This window comes from Chaetura pelagica, unplaced genomic scaffold (genome assembly GCF_000747805.2).
Source record: "Chaetura pelagica isolate M959 unplaced genomic scaffold, ChaPel_1.0 scaffold109, whole genome shotgun sequence".
NCBI classification, from domain to species: Eukaryota; Metazoa; Chordata; class Aves; order Apodiformes; family Apodidae; genus Chaetura; species Chaetura pelagica.
Genome location: NW_009970725.1, coordinates 12,999,955 through 13,015,696, shown reverse-complemented (window position 1 = coordinate 13,015,696; position 15,742 = coordinate 12,999,955). Strand labels below are relative to the sequence as shown.

General features: G+C 38.3%; 1 protein-coding gene across 1 annotated transcript in view; it reads right to left on the bottom strand.

The window, feature by feature from the left end:
* Positions 1–1,437: 1,437 nt before the first annotated feature.
* Positions 1,438–15,742, bottom strand: part of PTPRM (protein tyrosine phosphatase, receptor type, M) — a 331,529-nt gene continuing 317,224 nt past the window's right edge. The window contains exons 29-33 of the mRNA XM_010006866.1: positions 13,727–13,858; positions 10,510–10,635; positions 8,567–8,730; positions 6,648–6,783; positions 1,438–2,339 (exon numbers count right to left, since the gene is read on the bottom strand). Coding sequence (XP_010005168.1) covers positions 2,286–2,339; positions 6,648–6,783; positions 8,567–8,730; positions 10,510–10,635; positions 13,727–13,858 — 612 coding nt within the window. The 3' untranslated portion in view covers positions 1,438–2,285. The remainder of the gene's footprint in view (positions 2,340–6,647; positions 6,784–8,566; positions 8,731–10,509; positions 10,636–13,726; positions 13,859–15,742) is intronic.

The window sequence follows — 15,742 nt, the reverse complement described above, 5'->3', positions numbered from 1 at the left end:
TGCTGCATTTAAATAAATCTCATTCACAGTTGGGATCACATTGCTTGTGTCACCTGTCCTAGAGTTCCTTGGCACACTTAGCTGTCTTACTGATACTTCTTGAAAGCATCAGGAAACACTGGACACATACATGCATAGATCAATAGAATAGATGGTGGAAACCAGGTGCTTAGTGTCCCACAATTATGACAAAGAAGCATCCTTGGCTGGTATACCTGCTCTGTCAAGCTGGTTGTCAGGAATGTAATGCTAGAATTTTGTTTACTAACAACTCAGGTTTCCAAATGAACCAGAGCATATTCTGCAACAGGCTGAAGTGCTACAGGGTTTATCCAAGGACCATCATTCTTCTCAGGGCTGGGGTTGTTTTTCCTAAGTTCTTCAGTAGTTCTGTGCAATTTATAGCAATGGCTGCTAGTTGCCACTACATTTTAAAGCAATTTTAAGAGACATGCTTTCCAGCTGCAGAGGAGGCCTAACCTTGTGTCTTCAGATCTGAATTTTATGGTGATTTTGAACTGGCCATGGTAAAGCTGGGAGTCCTTCTACCCAAGATAGATCTGTTAGATTTAGAGCCTCTTTACATTTATTATTTTTGATACATTTACATGGATACTGCCCCATCCCAAATAGCTAGCATATTAAAAGGATCTTTTTAAGAGCTGGAATACTGTGTAGTCTGCCACTTTCTTGCAGTGGGTTTCCATATAGCTTTGGAAGGCTTCGGTATTGAGTAGCTGCTCTGCCTGCAGTGTTGATGCTTCTGGGTGAAAGAAAGATCTGCAGCTCCAGTGGTGGACCAAGCCACTGCAGGCTCATTCCTCTTTCTTGCTGCTTCTCTGCTGTGCTCCCTCCATCCATGAACATGAGGCAAATCCCAGCCTGGTCAAACACCGGTGAGTACATGGGAGAAAGAAGAGCCATCCAAATGCCGTGGAAATGCAGTGCAGCCATTCTCAGGACAGGTGGGAGCTTTAATGAGCCAAATTTGTCCGCTGGCAGAACTGGTAACAGCCCTAGTAACAGAGCAGTTCTACTCACTTTTAGCCCCCCTCTGTCATTCCAGTATTAGTATCTTGGACACAAGTAATTACTTCACCCTCACAGCAGTCATTCTTCCCAAGAACCAATGCACCATCACCCTTTTTGTAGCAGCAGACACTGAATGACCAGCAGGACATGCCCAGGGCTGCAGACAAATGCTGTGACAAGACAGACCTGCAAGCTCAACATCATTTCTTCATAGAGCAGGACAGTTTTCAGGTTCTGATTTGTGCATGGGCATCTCTAAACAAGCAATGGTAAATCTTGCTATTGGCTGAATCAACACTGGATCACACAGTAAACATGCTCTAGAGGTAGCTCAGTATTTATAAAAATTAATCTGAAAAGAGGCTTAGCTGAAGGCACTCAGAGGCCAAGAGATATTGAACAAGATTTTATCATGTATGTAATTATTTATTGAGCTGAGAATCCATACAAGGTAAACAAATGTTTACATTATCATACAGTAAGCATTTCCAGGGCTTCATAAAAATGATTGTCACTCACTGTCCTTCACAAAAAATTTCATTTGAATGAATAAATAATTTGATGAAATCAAAAAATATTTACAATATAAACAAATGAAAAAAGGCTTTGGATATATTAATTTCAGCATCCTGTATTCTGCATTATCTAACTGTATTTCTATCAAGATTCTCTCTCTGAAATGGTACAAAATGGACAGAAATTACAACTCAACAAAGTTAACATGATTTGGTACATGTCTTTCCATTAGTTCAGATAAGCTACATATGATTCATTTATTATGCACGTGTTAGAATACAAATATAACTAAAATAATATATTATCAAAATGCCAGACATCATTCTCCACAGAACAGAAATGTACACTAGGCTGTGACAAGAACTGAGAATCACAGGCAACAAAACATAACAGAAAAGTACAAATTCCTTCATAAGAATATAATTGTGCTCTCTTATTTACCAGAGGACTATGCTGCTTCACCACATCAATGGCTATGTATGAATCGAGTGTTCAACAACTGCCATGTGGCTTGGTGTACGTTCATATGGGTGTCGAGCAGCGGCATTATAGTGGAAAACGGGCAGTGCAAGCGGTTTTATAAACATCTTCTTGGGCTCTTCAAAAGAGCCAATTATACAAAGCAGTATAAGCAGAACATTGAGAAGTCTTCATCTCATTTACACAGATATCATGAAGCGACACTTGCTTTGTTTGTGGTGGTGAAAGGAGGAACTTTCTCTGTGCTGTTTATGCAATCAGCCGGAATTCAAGTATTCCAAAGCCACTTCATAGCAGAATTTGTATTGATCCTGAAAAATCAAAAGAAAACCAGAAAGTCAGTTATTGAAGGAACTTAATTAAGAGGATCAATATTTCTCTTCTGTGAGAATTATTTACTATCAGCTGTTGTCAATGGGAACTAGTTTGCAAATCCAGTTTATAGTCAGATAAGAAAATCTTTGTATTAGCCAGACAATAGACACTACACACACCAACTTATGGTGCTGCTCATTTAAGATGTGCGTTTAGCTGCTGTAAAACACTAGTATGAGAAAAATTGACTATACGTAAGCATATTGACTTGCAACCCTTCTGCCATCTGTCAAAATGCTCATGTAGCACTTTACCAGAATTGGAGCTATTGAAATTGCTCCCTGGAAATGTTTATCTTAAAATAGACCCAATGTCTAGTACTTTCTAGACTGTAACTTTTTATTTTAATGTTGATCACTTGCTACATTTCAGGGCAAGAGCTGTTTGTTCCCCCTCTATGTGCAGCCCAAACCCTCGCTGAAATACTGTTCTCTCCAACGGGCACTGTGAGGCCAGGCCTGAGCTAAATTGATTGAATTAATTCCAATTAATTTTTAGCAATTAACGGTGATGTGTCAGTTAGGCTCTTAATAGCTCTTTCATTACTCAGGCTAAATTTTGAGGTGCCAGCCCCGTACTTCAAACACAGACCTCCGGTTTTTATTTGCAATTACTTGAGATGCGGGCCGATTGCAGGGAAATCCCCTTCCCACAGCATGTAAACCCAGCCTGGATCATTCAGAGACAAAGGGTTGTGACTTCATCCCCTCCACATCCTCAGTGGTCCAGGGAGGTCTGCGCTTTTGACTGACCCTCGATCACTCTGTGACTTAAAATGATGCAGTCACTGACAACTTCAGAGTTCTGTGCATACACACATATCCCTCTCCTGCTTTCATTCTTGCTACTCGCAATATTTAGCAATACTGCAAACATTTAAAAGAAACAAAAAAGCTGAATGAAATGGTAGGTGAGGGTTTTATGGTTCTAAGTGCTCTGGCTTGGAAATACCTGCCAGTGTAACAACTGTTTCTGCCATTGAAATGCCTTTTCTTTTATGCAATTTAATAAGTTCATAAAAGATAACTAAGCATGTGCTGCTATATAGTAGTGACAATAGAATTAACTATCTCACAGCACTCAGTCTTCACCTTCCTAACCTGATAAAAAGGAAGACTACAATTACACCTCATATATATTATCCGTTTCATTGAAGCAAACATTTTCAAGGACTAAGTCTGTTGGTCTGTGCTTGTGATTTTGGGTCACATTTTAGCTGGGAAGAGAGTCCCCCATAATATATATGACACCAAATAATACAACAACAATCAAAAAGCCATGAATAAGCATGGACAATTGCTACATTCCCTTGCTGAGAGCTGTCACTTCAAAAGAAAACAAAAGGTGCACAAAACACCTAAGTTATGAACAAATCATACATGAGATTTTAAGATCCTGCAGGGTTCCATAAACTGCTTGTGCCTCTTTGGAATGAGAAATGAATCAAAAAAGAATGGAAACAAAGGAATATTATGTAAAATATTGTTTTTCTGCTTTTATTGCATATGTTTCTAAATAAATGACAATTACTCTATAGCCACATAACAGAGATCAAAACAAGAGATCAGGCACTCATTCATTTCCATTTTCCCATGCTCATTTTATGCTGATTTACTGATCCAGCAGAATAACTGTCATTTTTAGTAAATGCAATACCTGTCTTAAAGAGCAGACATATATTATTTCCCACTGTGTTCGCTCATGGGTGTCCTTTTACATTTTTATTATTCATTTGACGGTGGATCTTAGAAGTGTCTTTAGGTTAGCTAGCTTCAGAGAGGTATATTTATATATTTTTTTCTAGCACACCTACTGGTAGATCCAATAACAGTTATCATAGAATGCTTTGGACATTCTGTAACAGGCATTTTGCAGTACCATGTGTTACCTTTGTGTGATGGCTGGAGAATAGATTTTCATTTTGTATGAATGTGGCATTGAGATTTTTACACTTGCAGGAAAACCCAAGTTTGCAATGAAATTGAGATGAATCTTGAAGTGTGGAACGTAAAGATTGCTTTTATCTAGTAAAAAAGTGCATAACAGGTTTTGATAAAGCAGTGTTGAAACTATTCTTGTGAAATGCTGTTACAATTCTGAGCACTTCATCTTCTCTCACAGCATTTTACAAAAGTAGATGAATATTACTCATTTATCAGATGTGGAAACTGAGGCACGGAGTAGTTAATATAAAAAAAGATCATCAGGAATAGTCAGTAACAGGATAGAATTCTAGTGTCCCAATTCCCTTTTACCATGAAACAATCTACAAGGTAATTGAACCTTGCTAATTCAAATATATGTTCCTACAAAGCAGCAGACCACAACTGAAGAGATTTTGTTCTAACTCTGCTTTGTCACTGAATTACGTGCTAATGGGGAAAATCCTGACCATTTCCTGTCTTTGTTTCTCTATCTGCAAAATATTGAAAACAATACTGGTCTCCTTCACAGTTGCTTTGAAAACTCTTAATAAAAAGGCCTTAGAAGACCTCAATGTTGCTCAGACAGTCTCAGTGCCACCCCCAATTTATTAAAAACTATATTTGTGTTCTAAAATAATACATGTAGCTTTTGGTTAAAAAAAACCCCACAAAACTCTGCTGAAAAATGAAGACAGCTGCCTGACAAATTTACACAGGGAGAACTGTCACAAATGGGAATTTATGGAAAGCATTTTCTTCAACTGTACATCTTTGCACTGATAACTTTATTTTTGTTTCTATAAAATAAATGAATAAGAGTTCAGTGAGTTCTATGGACTTAAACTCTGGGAGAAGGAAGAACAGCAGGCCTGCCAAGTGTTATCCAAACTAAACTACGTGAATGAAGAAGTAGGACATATTTCTTAATATCCATGAAATAAAAATGTATAGCTCTCAGCACAATGATTCTTCTCCTGAGAATATAAACTAGAGGAAGAGGAGCCAACTAAGCTTCTCCCTCCCACCACTGAAAAAGCTTGGCAGTTTCTTGCTGATACAAGATTCACTCTTCTACATTGCTGGCTCATGGCCTCGCAGTGCTGCTTGTAAACTCCCTCCTGCTTTGTACAGCTGGCAACATCTGTCTGTTTTCCATGAGACTGGCCAGAGCAGAGTCTAGGAGAGGGTCTGGGACTTCCCAGGTAGATGACAGCACTGCGATGGAGGGTGTGGTGCAAGTGGTTCTTCTATGGGGCAGATGAGGTGCAGTGGTACTTGTGGTGGGGAAGTGGATGGCCCAACCCATCTACACATGAGCCTGAAAGCCTCACTCTTCCCAACAGAAATTCCTATTTTTTGCCCATTTTCCAGTGTGTTTCACACCCAGATTTCAGTAGCTCGTCTGAGTGGTGGATGTCCCCTAGAAGTACAACAGACTGGACCAGCTCCGTGAAACACCTCCTGCCTAACCTTGGGCACTCTGTGGAAAAGACGTTGAAACGTGACCCAAACTTGTTTCACCAGAGCTTGCAAAATTCCCTCAAATTTGTTTAGCAACCCTGACACTGCCCAGACACTTCTTTTTCCTGCCTCTAAACTGAACAGAGCTGCCTCTCAAGAAGCCACCTCTGCAGCCTCATGTTGAAAACCAGCATCTTTTATAGCTCAGGCTTCAGAATAGGCTACTGCACTACTCCCATCTTCAAATACAGAGCTACATACTGGAGTGTAAGAACCTGCTGGTTTAAGCTGTTCTACAGCTCTTGTGGCATAGCAGCTGGCACTTCAGCAATTCTTCATTAAAAAAAAGAGAAAGCTCATAAAACTCTCTCTAGGAAAATAATTGCACATGGCCCCTTGTTTCTGAACTTCTTTAATCTTTCTATGAGATAGAGCAACCATAATTAAATGCAATATTCTGGATGTCAAACTGAAATTCATAGCTTTGATAAATATTAGGTGATTAAGCTATTTATAAAATATATAATTTGAAAATCTGGCATTTCATTTTACGTAACTATTATTTCTACCATGCAAGGGCTGCTCTCCACTTGGCTCAGCCTGCTAGAAAAGAAAATTAATAAGGATGTTCAGCTGAAAGTTTAAAACTCTTAAAAAATTAAAATGAACAGAGACAAAGTCTCCTTGGGAAGAAAGCAGTGTAAAAATACTCTTACAAGTAAAGTGACTTCATTATCCCCTTTGAAAATGACTTGCTTGCTTTGTGAACAACTCCCACTGCAAATCTTGGAAATCTTACTGATTCTTCTGAGAAAATGGAACATTTTCTATTTAGTGGTGCAGTTAAAAAGCTCATACCAGAAGGTCCACCATGTTAGGCTTATTATTCCTCAGTGTCTTCACAGCATGGAATACGTCGACAGCCCTCTGATGTCGAAGCATTTCACAAACAATACTGATTGCACAAAACGTCCCACTGCGGCCACCTCCATTCCTACAGTAAAAGTGACAAAATGGCTTAGTTACAATTTACTCTATGTTACAAATCCATACTGCACCAGGGATGGCTACAGAAGGCATAAGTTCCAGCAGAGAGAAACCACAGAACATTCCTGCCCCTGAAGGGTGCCAAACTCTAGGCAGAACATGATTTTTAATTGGAATTAATGGACTGAAAGATCTGAAAGCTATGATTCAGAATTCACCAGGCTGAAAGCCTGGAGGGAATTGAATGGCTGAATTTTGTACCATCCTTCAGTGAACACTTGAGATAGCAAAAAGGGGATGCTAAAATAAGGACAAGGTACTTTTAGATTCAGTTCAACACCCTTTTGCATTGCAAACACACAGGGTTTCCATGAGCATCAGGCCTGAAAATGTTACAGAGAAAGTGGATCTTTTGAGCTCTTTTATTCTAGATCCTGTTGCTTTCCTCCTGGACCCAAAGGTGTTTCAGAAGGACAGCAAAAGTACCAAAAGTCTCATTTGTAGGATCCATTCTGGTGGCTGCAGATTTCGCATGGTGGTGCTGCCATATTCCTCTGGCTCACCTCCTGGCAGCAGGAACTACTTTAAGAAGTGTATGCATTGTCTTTCCACCCACAGTATCAGAGGATGAGAACCTGAAGTGACTTGCTAACAAAGAAGCCAGGCACAAATGTTCCTATGCATGATGAAATACAATATTTAATAAAGTATTTAATTTATCCCTGGTTATTTCTAATCTTAAAGAGAATCTTTCTTTCTGGAAGCCCTATTATTCCTGCAGCTATTCTAATCGGACTCTTTAGGCCGTGCTTCACTGAAAATAATAAACTTTAATAATTACCAGAGTGCAGACTAGTTAGGTAGCGGGTCTTTCAAACCAGCTTTGCAAATGGTTGATTTTCAAAGGAAGCTACGACATCGCACATCTGTCACATCCAGGCAGTATGAAAAGAATGCTCTCTGCTGCCAAAACATTGCCTAATATTGTGGGACTCTTTGAGAATTTTAATTAAAATAAAGTCATTTAAAAGGATTATATTAGAGCTTTTTCTTTCTTTACTGCCTGGAAGTGACGCATGTGTGATGTTGTACAACTATTTAATATCATCAGCTACCTCAGAGATAACAGTAATTTGCACTTCAAAAGGGTCTTTTCAGCTAAAGATCTCAAAACATTAATTAATCACACTGCACAATGCTCCTTTGATGAAAGTATTATTATCCTTGTTCTACAGATGGGGAAACCAAGGAGCAGTGACTTGTTCAAGGTCAGTGATAGTGGAAATTATTAGTATACTCTTAGATTTTCCTCCATCATTCTAACATTCAGTAACTGCAAACTCAACTTCAGGAAGTTTTTGTCTAGTCTTAGGTCCCAAGTTCTGAAAGTACATCAGCATGTGCTTTTCCCATAAGCATATCCTTTCTCCATCATGGCAGCATCTTTAAGCAGATGTTCAGGGAAGGAGGGATACAACTTCAAGCACTGAAGACTTGGTTTCAAAGGATCTGGATGTTGCTGAAGGCAAACAGCATGTACAAGTATTAACCCATATCAAAAGGAGGATGGTGGCAGAGTGGATGAGAGCCTTCACCAGTGGAGCCCAAAGGTCACATGAGGACAAAAATATATTCCATTATTAGAGTAAGGCAATCACAGGATCATCATAACATGTCCATCATTTATCCAGTTCCAGATTAAATAGATGCCTCTTCACCTCCTTGCATCAAACCTGGCATAAATTCTCTAACAGTATTCCCTTAGTTTCTCATCTATTGCCAGTACTTACAAGCAATGAACAACTGTGCGTCCCTCTCCTCCGTTATATTCTTCCTGCCACTTCTCCACTTGGCGGATGAGCTTCAAGAAGGAGCGTTTAGAAACGGGAGTATCTCTGTACATGGGCCATCCCAGGAACTGGAACTGCTGCACCATCCGATAGCCATCTTGGGGCTGCAGAGATTCAGGCAACAAACAAGAAAAAGTAGCAGCACGTTTTTTTGGCGGGCACCTCATTTAAGGTATTTGCATTGAGGAAAAAAGTTGTTCATGCAGATCACTGCTGACAAACTAATAATGCAATTTCAACTGCCCTTGAGGAGTTAAGACTTTTAATTTCTAACAGAGTTATTAGAACAAGAGGTTTTAAACAGAGGGCTAAACAAATAGACTAACATAGGGCAATAGTACAGCTGCAGGAATCAGTATCATAGCTGGAAATTGGAAGCAAAGGGGGAGCAGCAACACAACTTCAGTCATATACTTCATTTTATATATGCTTCTGCATGTTGAAGAATGTTTGCACGCTTCTGTCCTTCTTTACAAGAAAGGTCAAAACCTTTTGAGATATTTTGAAGCAGGAAGCATTTAAAAAAACAAGCAAAACTCTTAGATTTTTCCAGCTTATAAAAAAATCTAACTACATTTTATTTTATGGTGTGCTACTGCAGCAGTCAGAGCCCCTCTGGTGAAATGTGACTGAACAGTTGCTTTATGGTGACATAAAATAAAAAAGGAGCACAGAACAAGTGTTAGTGGCAGAAAATTACAGTCCTTTGAAAAGGGCATAATAAATACACACACACAAACTGTTTTTGTAGTTTAGGATTTGCCACTTTTGCTTCTGTGCAAAGTGAGGGCATTTTAGTGCCACTCTTAAAATAAGCAACACACAGAAATGTTGACATTACTTTTTTTTCTCTAGAGGTAAAAGAGAGGATAGAAGATTAACAAGATATGGGAATAAACCAAGCGGATGCAGCATTAGACATATTCTCCAATGGGTTTTGTCTGCTTTATGTCAAAATTTGGAATCTGCTGATTTCCCGGCCAGTTTTTTTCAGCTTCCCAAAGCACATCAGCCAGACCCAAGTGCTTCCTAAGGCTCACATTAACTCTGCTGGAGATCGTGTGTTAATGTTGCCACATTTACTGCAAATGTCAAGCCTTCATAGCAATAAAAGAAATATCTTGAAGCTTACAGTCTGTTTCCCTGTTTGTATATTAGCATGTTTTTGGGTGTTTTTTGGTGTCTTTCAACTATCCTGAGAGTTACCCGATCTCAGGCCTTGACTTTTTTTGAATAAAGTTCTTGACTTTTTTCAGCAGGGATTGCTTTTTATTCCTAGCTGTGGCTTTTCAGTGCTCGACACCAGTCCAGTGCAAAGGCTCCCTCCATCTGGGTGGGAAGGGATGCCTGGCCTCTGGCAGAGGCTTTGCTTCACTTAGCTTGAAAGACATGCCTCGTTTAATCTTCTGTTAACTTTATGAGAGCATAAGACATGGAGGTGAGGACGTACTTGTTCCTCTGAAGTGCTTACGTATATTATGAAGTGTGATTAGTAGGACAAGATCTTCCCTAAAAGCCTGGTACTGGTGTTGGTGCACAGCTTTCTCCTTGTGACACAGGATACAAATATGCAAGATGGCTCATTTCAAACTGTTGAAAACAGCACTGATTTCGGTTTTCTTGGCTACCATACAATCTGAATACTGCTTTTATTTAATTTGCATTTAACACATATGAGATATGCAATAAAATATTTTTTTACTTTAATTACACATAGAAGGCTTTTTCCTCACTGATTATGGTGTGATTCAGTCTGGCATCACTGCTTTCAAATAAATAAGCTGAAAAACGAGAATGGTTTTATGCGCGTTTAACTTTCATCTTTTGTGATTTGAGGAAACTCATCTACTGAAACAAAACTGTTTTGCAAATAACGTCCTTACTCTGGCTGCATTATAAATTCGGAATATCCGGCTGATTATGTCTTCTTCTAAATCAGCTGATACAAACTCCACCTGAATAGGACCATGTCGGTGTACTCCGTTTTCTGGCCAGTACTGAGGGCACAGCTACAGAAGGCCACAAACACAAAAGAACACAGTTAATCAATTTGAATTTCCTCCTCCTGCAATATACTTTTCTAAATTTATCTTTGTGCTACATTACTGAAATTCACACACAATATCTTTATAAAATACACAGTGCATCATCCTCCACTGGTTTTGAGCACTTGGCTTTTCCTTGTGCAGAACAAGTTTAAACAAAGGCCTTTTCACATAAAATGAACATGCTATTGCTTGCTGCTGCACTCACCATTCTCTGGTATTGGGAGTAACACATTTCTGACAGCAGCAATTCTGCAATACATCATGGTAAGACAAGGGGATGCTGTCAAATATTACCATATCTTGGAGAGAGCATGAAGCCTAAAGACCAAAGGCCTGCTATTTCAACTCTCCTGAAAAAAAGCTACATCAGAATTTGTGCTTTATACTATGAGCAGTCCATCAGTTCTCAAAACTGGGGTCTTAACTTCCGCATCTGCTTCACCCGTGACTAATGATATCAGCTAATATAAGCATTGCTTTGAATTTTCACCATTCCATCTTATGAATGCCACCTGAAAATAGTAATTATGCTTTCTTTAGTGCTCAGAAAACATTACTTCTACGTATTTAAAGATTGCAAAGTAATATTACCATTATCTCGCACAGTTTTAGTGTCTAATAATATCCTCATGCTTTAATTCAGGAACCAATTATCATATGTGTTATTAGTTTAAAGATTAAATCAATACTTTGCAAAGAGGTTTTTGAACCTAGACATTGCTTCTCCATTTTTTTTCCATAAAAATTCTAACTTTTTTTTTTCCAGAGATATTTAGAGCAGTTCAAGCATTTAGCTTTTGCAAGTGCTCTCCAAAATTAAGTATGAATTTGTGAAATTTTGTTTGCTTGCAGAAGCATTGATGTCATATTTGGAACTTTATTTCATTCTGTAACACAGCTGTGTCTTCATTCTGCTGCATTGCTGTTGGTGATCCAGAGCCAAGCTGACAAACCACATTTTTTCCAGATGTTGTTTTGCATTCCTTGTAACACTTATTCTTCAATAAAGCTGTTTAGAGATTACTACATTTTAGGAAACCATAATAATCTACTACATCAACTAAAAGGAGAACAGGGTCTGATTTGCAGGAGTTCACTTTAACAAGTTAAAACCAGAAATTTCAGGTAGGAATATATATTTTCCTTTATTTTAAACCCTGCACATGATTTGGTCTGCAGAGCAAATTACTTTCAAAATATTGTCTAAATCTTGCACAAATTTTTATTATGAAGTATGCTAGTGTACAGGACAGCAAAATGCGATGCATACAACTAATGCAAATTCCAGTGCTCAGACTGTTTAATGCGCACAACTTAGCACACGTCTTTCAAATACATAGGAAGAGTGTTCTAACAGGTCTTCAAAAAATGTTTAAATGATAATAAGCAGAGCTGTTTGCTGGAGCTGTTTTAGGAAGCCAAGAATTTTAAGTTCTAAAGAAACCAAAAGCATTTAGGTCTGTGCATTTTGCATGCATGCGATGCTAGTGACTCTCTTTAAGTCAAAGTCATTGTGAGGGCTGAATTTCATTTCTGAATAGAGCATAACAATCCACATAAATTGTAATATCTAACAGAACTGTAAACACTCCATATATACATAAATAATAATGATAACACTAATTGTTAATGAATCTGAATGTAATGCGTGTTTTAATAAGCTCTGCTCTCTCTCCATTTCTGTTTGCTCTGAGGGTTTTGAGATTTATTCCTAATGAAAAGACTGTTACTAACATTACAGGGAAAAGGTTTAACATACTGCCGAGGCACGTGCATTAACTGTATATCCCAATAGCTTTTAAAAGCCTGTGAGGCTAATAAATACTTGAAATAGACATGCACCATTGTAAATTCAAAACACAGCCCACAAATTAAAAAAACCTCTGTTCTGCAGTCCCTAACAGTCTGAATCCCTTGAGTCTTTTCTTATTCACTCAGAAAATAATCTTAGACTCATGAATAAAAGTTTTGTCTTTCATTTCTGTTTCTCTCCCTGTAGACAGCTAAGGGCTTAGAATCAGAAATTCAGTCTTTAAAATAGTGTTTGGAATTTCTACACATTCCTTTGAAAGACAAAACGGAAGATTAGTATCTTTTAAAAACAAATTCTTCATATTAAAAAGAAATAAGAGGAAATATTTTTAAAGTATGCACAATACTCAACAAAGCTCAGAAGATTCTTGATCATATTAAGAATAAAAGTGACATGCAATCTGCTATAAAAAAATTACAATTGCTCTTAAACAATAATTAGCAAATATTTACATATTAAGAATCTGGATTACCACCACATTGTTCCAGCAGATGGTTGGTGCAGTTTGTTGGAACCAAGAAAATTATATCCATGTAAGAACTTGGAATTGTGCAGTTGTGAGCCAAGCTCTGGGATGCTTAGTGATTAATGCTTGTGATTAAACTGCCAAACCCGTAGGTACGGATTTCCAATTTTCTAAAGAACATGTACAGCATGCACAACTCTTTTGTAAAGTAATTACATTCTCCCATATGTTTCCCTGCCATGTTTTCCCTTCCCAAGGATGCTTAGGTTCCAGTCTTGTTTAGTTCCTATTTCCTTGCTAACGATGTCATTTTGTAACAAACATAACACAGATTTTCACACTGGGGACACCTCTCCCCTGGTAAGCAGACTAAGGTCATTGACCTGTTGCAGGCAAGCTAATGAATAGCTGTTGGCTTCTTTTTATGACTTTTGGCTATTATTAGTGTGTTTCAGGCTTGAGTCAGAATTCTACAACTGTCATTTCAGATTTTTAGCAGCTCTTCCAAAGACATGTTTTCTTATCAGAATAAATTCTGGGAGCATGCTCTTACATGTGTGCATTAATACTCCAGTGGGGAAGCTGCTGATGGTCTGATTTATTCCACTTTCCCTACATGTATCTGCAATTTACAAATAAATTGTTAAATGTGTTAGTATTTAATGTTGTTTTGTAAAACTAATTATGTCCTAAAGCTGTTCTGAACTGCACACGAGCTGAAATGCTGAGGCACTAGCACTGCTCGGATGAATGGAACAGTTTTCTCAACTTACTTGTGCTGGATCAACATCGTTCAGCATAACTATGGAAGTGCAGTGGTAATCCAGGACCAGTCGCCAGAAATCTTTGACAGTGTTTGGTAAGGGATGCTGCGTAACTATAAAAGCTGACGGTTGCTTGTAGCTCTGCAAAGAAATAACAAGAGATAGTGAGAAAAATGGTAAAAGATAAAAATCCACGTAGCAGAATGTCAGTCATAGCCCCAAAACTTTGGGACTGAAAGCATTATATAGTTATTTTTCAGAAATGTTGTTGAAATTTGGTTCTTTCTGACAGCAGTGAGGATATCCAGGGGATAAATTTCAGTGCTCTTTGGGTTTTTTTAGTACCACAGCATGTTGTTGACTGAGCTGTTTGGTGGAATTGTTCCCTTGTAGAACTCTTATCAGCATTTTCACCTATGTCCTTCTGGGTGCTGAAGGCCAGCATGGCCATATTGAGGTAATTTTTGGTAGGGGTTGCCATTGCCTTCATGAAGGAGAGTAGAAAAGCTACTATGTGCCCTGAACTATTTGTACCACTACAGAGATACAATCTGATCAGCTTTGCATTTCCCTTTCAGAGAAAGTCATTGAAGAGACCATAGAAAAAGTATTTGAGGTACAGATGAAGACATGCAAGACTTCAGCTCTTTGTTTTTGTTTCAGCAAACTGCAATCAGCAGGTGTCAATGCTGCTGATACATCAGTCATTTGTCTTCTACCCTACTTGTCCTGTCTTGCATGCAGATGAGATGCTTGAAGGGCTCTGCTTGAAGGGCTCTCCCCACTTAAGAGTGCCAGAAGTTTTTTTGGGGAAAATTGTTCTCAAACTTTTTCTAACACTGAATAATGAAAATTATGCTTGCTACCCCTTTTGCTTGAAGTGAGCTCTAAAGGCTTACATGAGGTGATCTGACTGAGTCTGAACTGATCCAAGCAGAGGCTCATCCTGCCTGTTGGAAAATGAGTGTTCAGAGAGAGGGAAAAACGTCTGCTCCTGTCCATCTGTGCAGGGATATGGTGGCTGGCTAGGGTGCTTCAGGCAGAACATAACCCAAATCACCTCCTCCTCCCTGGGATCCTTTTGCCCAGACGCACTTTTGTATCCACTTCATTGTTTCAATAGTGAAGAAGGGAAGGATTTTCAAAGCAAATATTGAGGTACTGCTCTTTCTGAGCAGTACTTAATTTACAGAACAAAACAGTGGTGAAGTCTCCAGGAAAGAAGACAATGTAATGGCAAGATTGTAATTGCAGATCAAGGAAACTCCGTTCTAATATAAAATGTCATTGACCTACTGTGAGAACCTAGAAAAGTCACTTAAACTTTTGTTATCAGTTTCTCCACATAGATTATTATAAAGATAATACACAGGAGTGTTTTGAACTTAGACTTATTTTAGGTAAATGCTTTGAGAACTTGGAAGGAAAATAAGCAAAAACTACTGCAAACTGTTATTACTCTAGCTTCACTTTTTCAAAAAGACCATTTACAATGTGTTCATTCTTTGTTAACCTGTTTGCTTGCTGCTTATGTGTTTGAAAACCGTAATTACTATAGCTCTATAGTGTCAAAGATAGGCTGTAAATATCTACAGACTGTAGAGGCAGTTTAAGTGGTTTTTTACAGATATTCTATTAGCAGAATTGGAATTACCATAAATGCATTAGCAACAAAAATCCACACACGGATGAAGAGGAACCATTCATTCAAACAGAAATAGATGGGAAGACTGAAGTAATGGCTTGTATACTATTTTGTACTGACAGACAATCATTTTTTTTGTTAATTACTGTTTAAATTAGAAAAAAAAAGAGAATGAAAATATTGCTGCAAACCTTATTATCCTATTTAATGGCCTCAGTGTCTTAATAGGTAACTTGTTTTTTCCTAGGCCATATGGTTAAAAATTCAAGCACTAGGGAGAAATCCAGACACATTTAATTTATCAAAACTCTTTGAGCATGGCTTTGGAACCTTGGCTGTGACATAACATATGTGGGATCCTAAATATGCTTGGGTGTCTA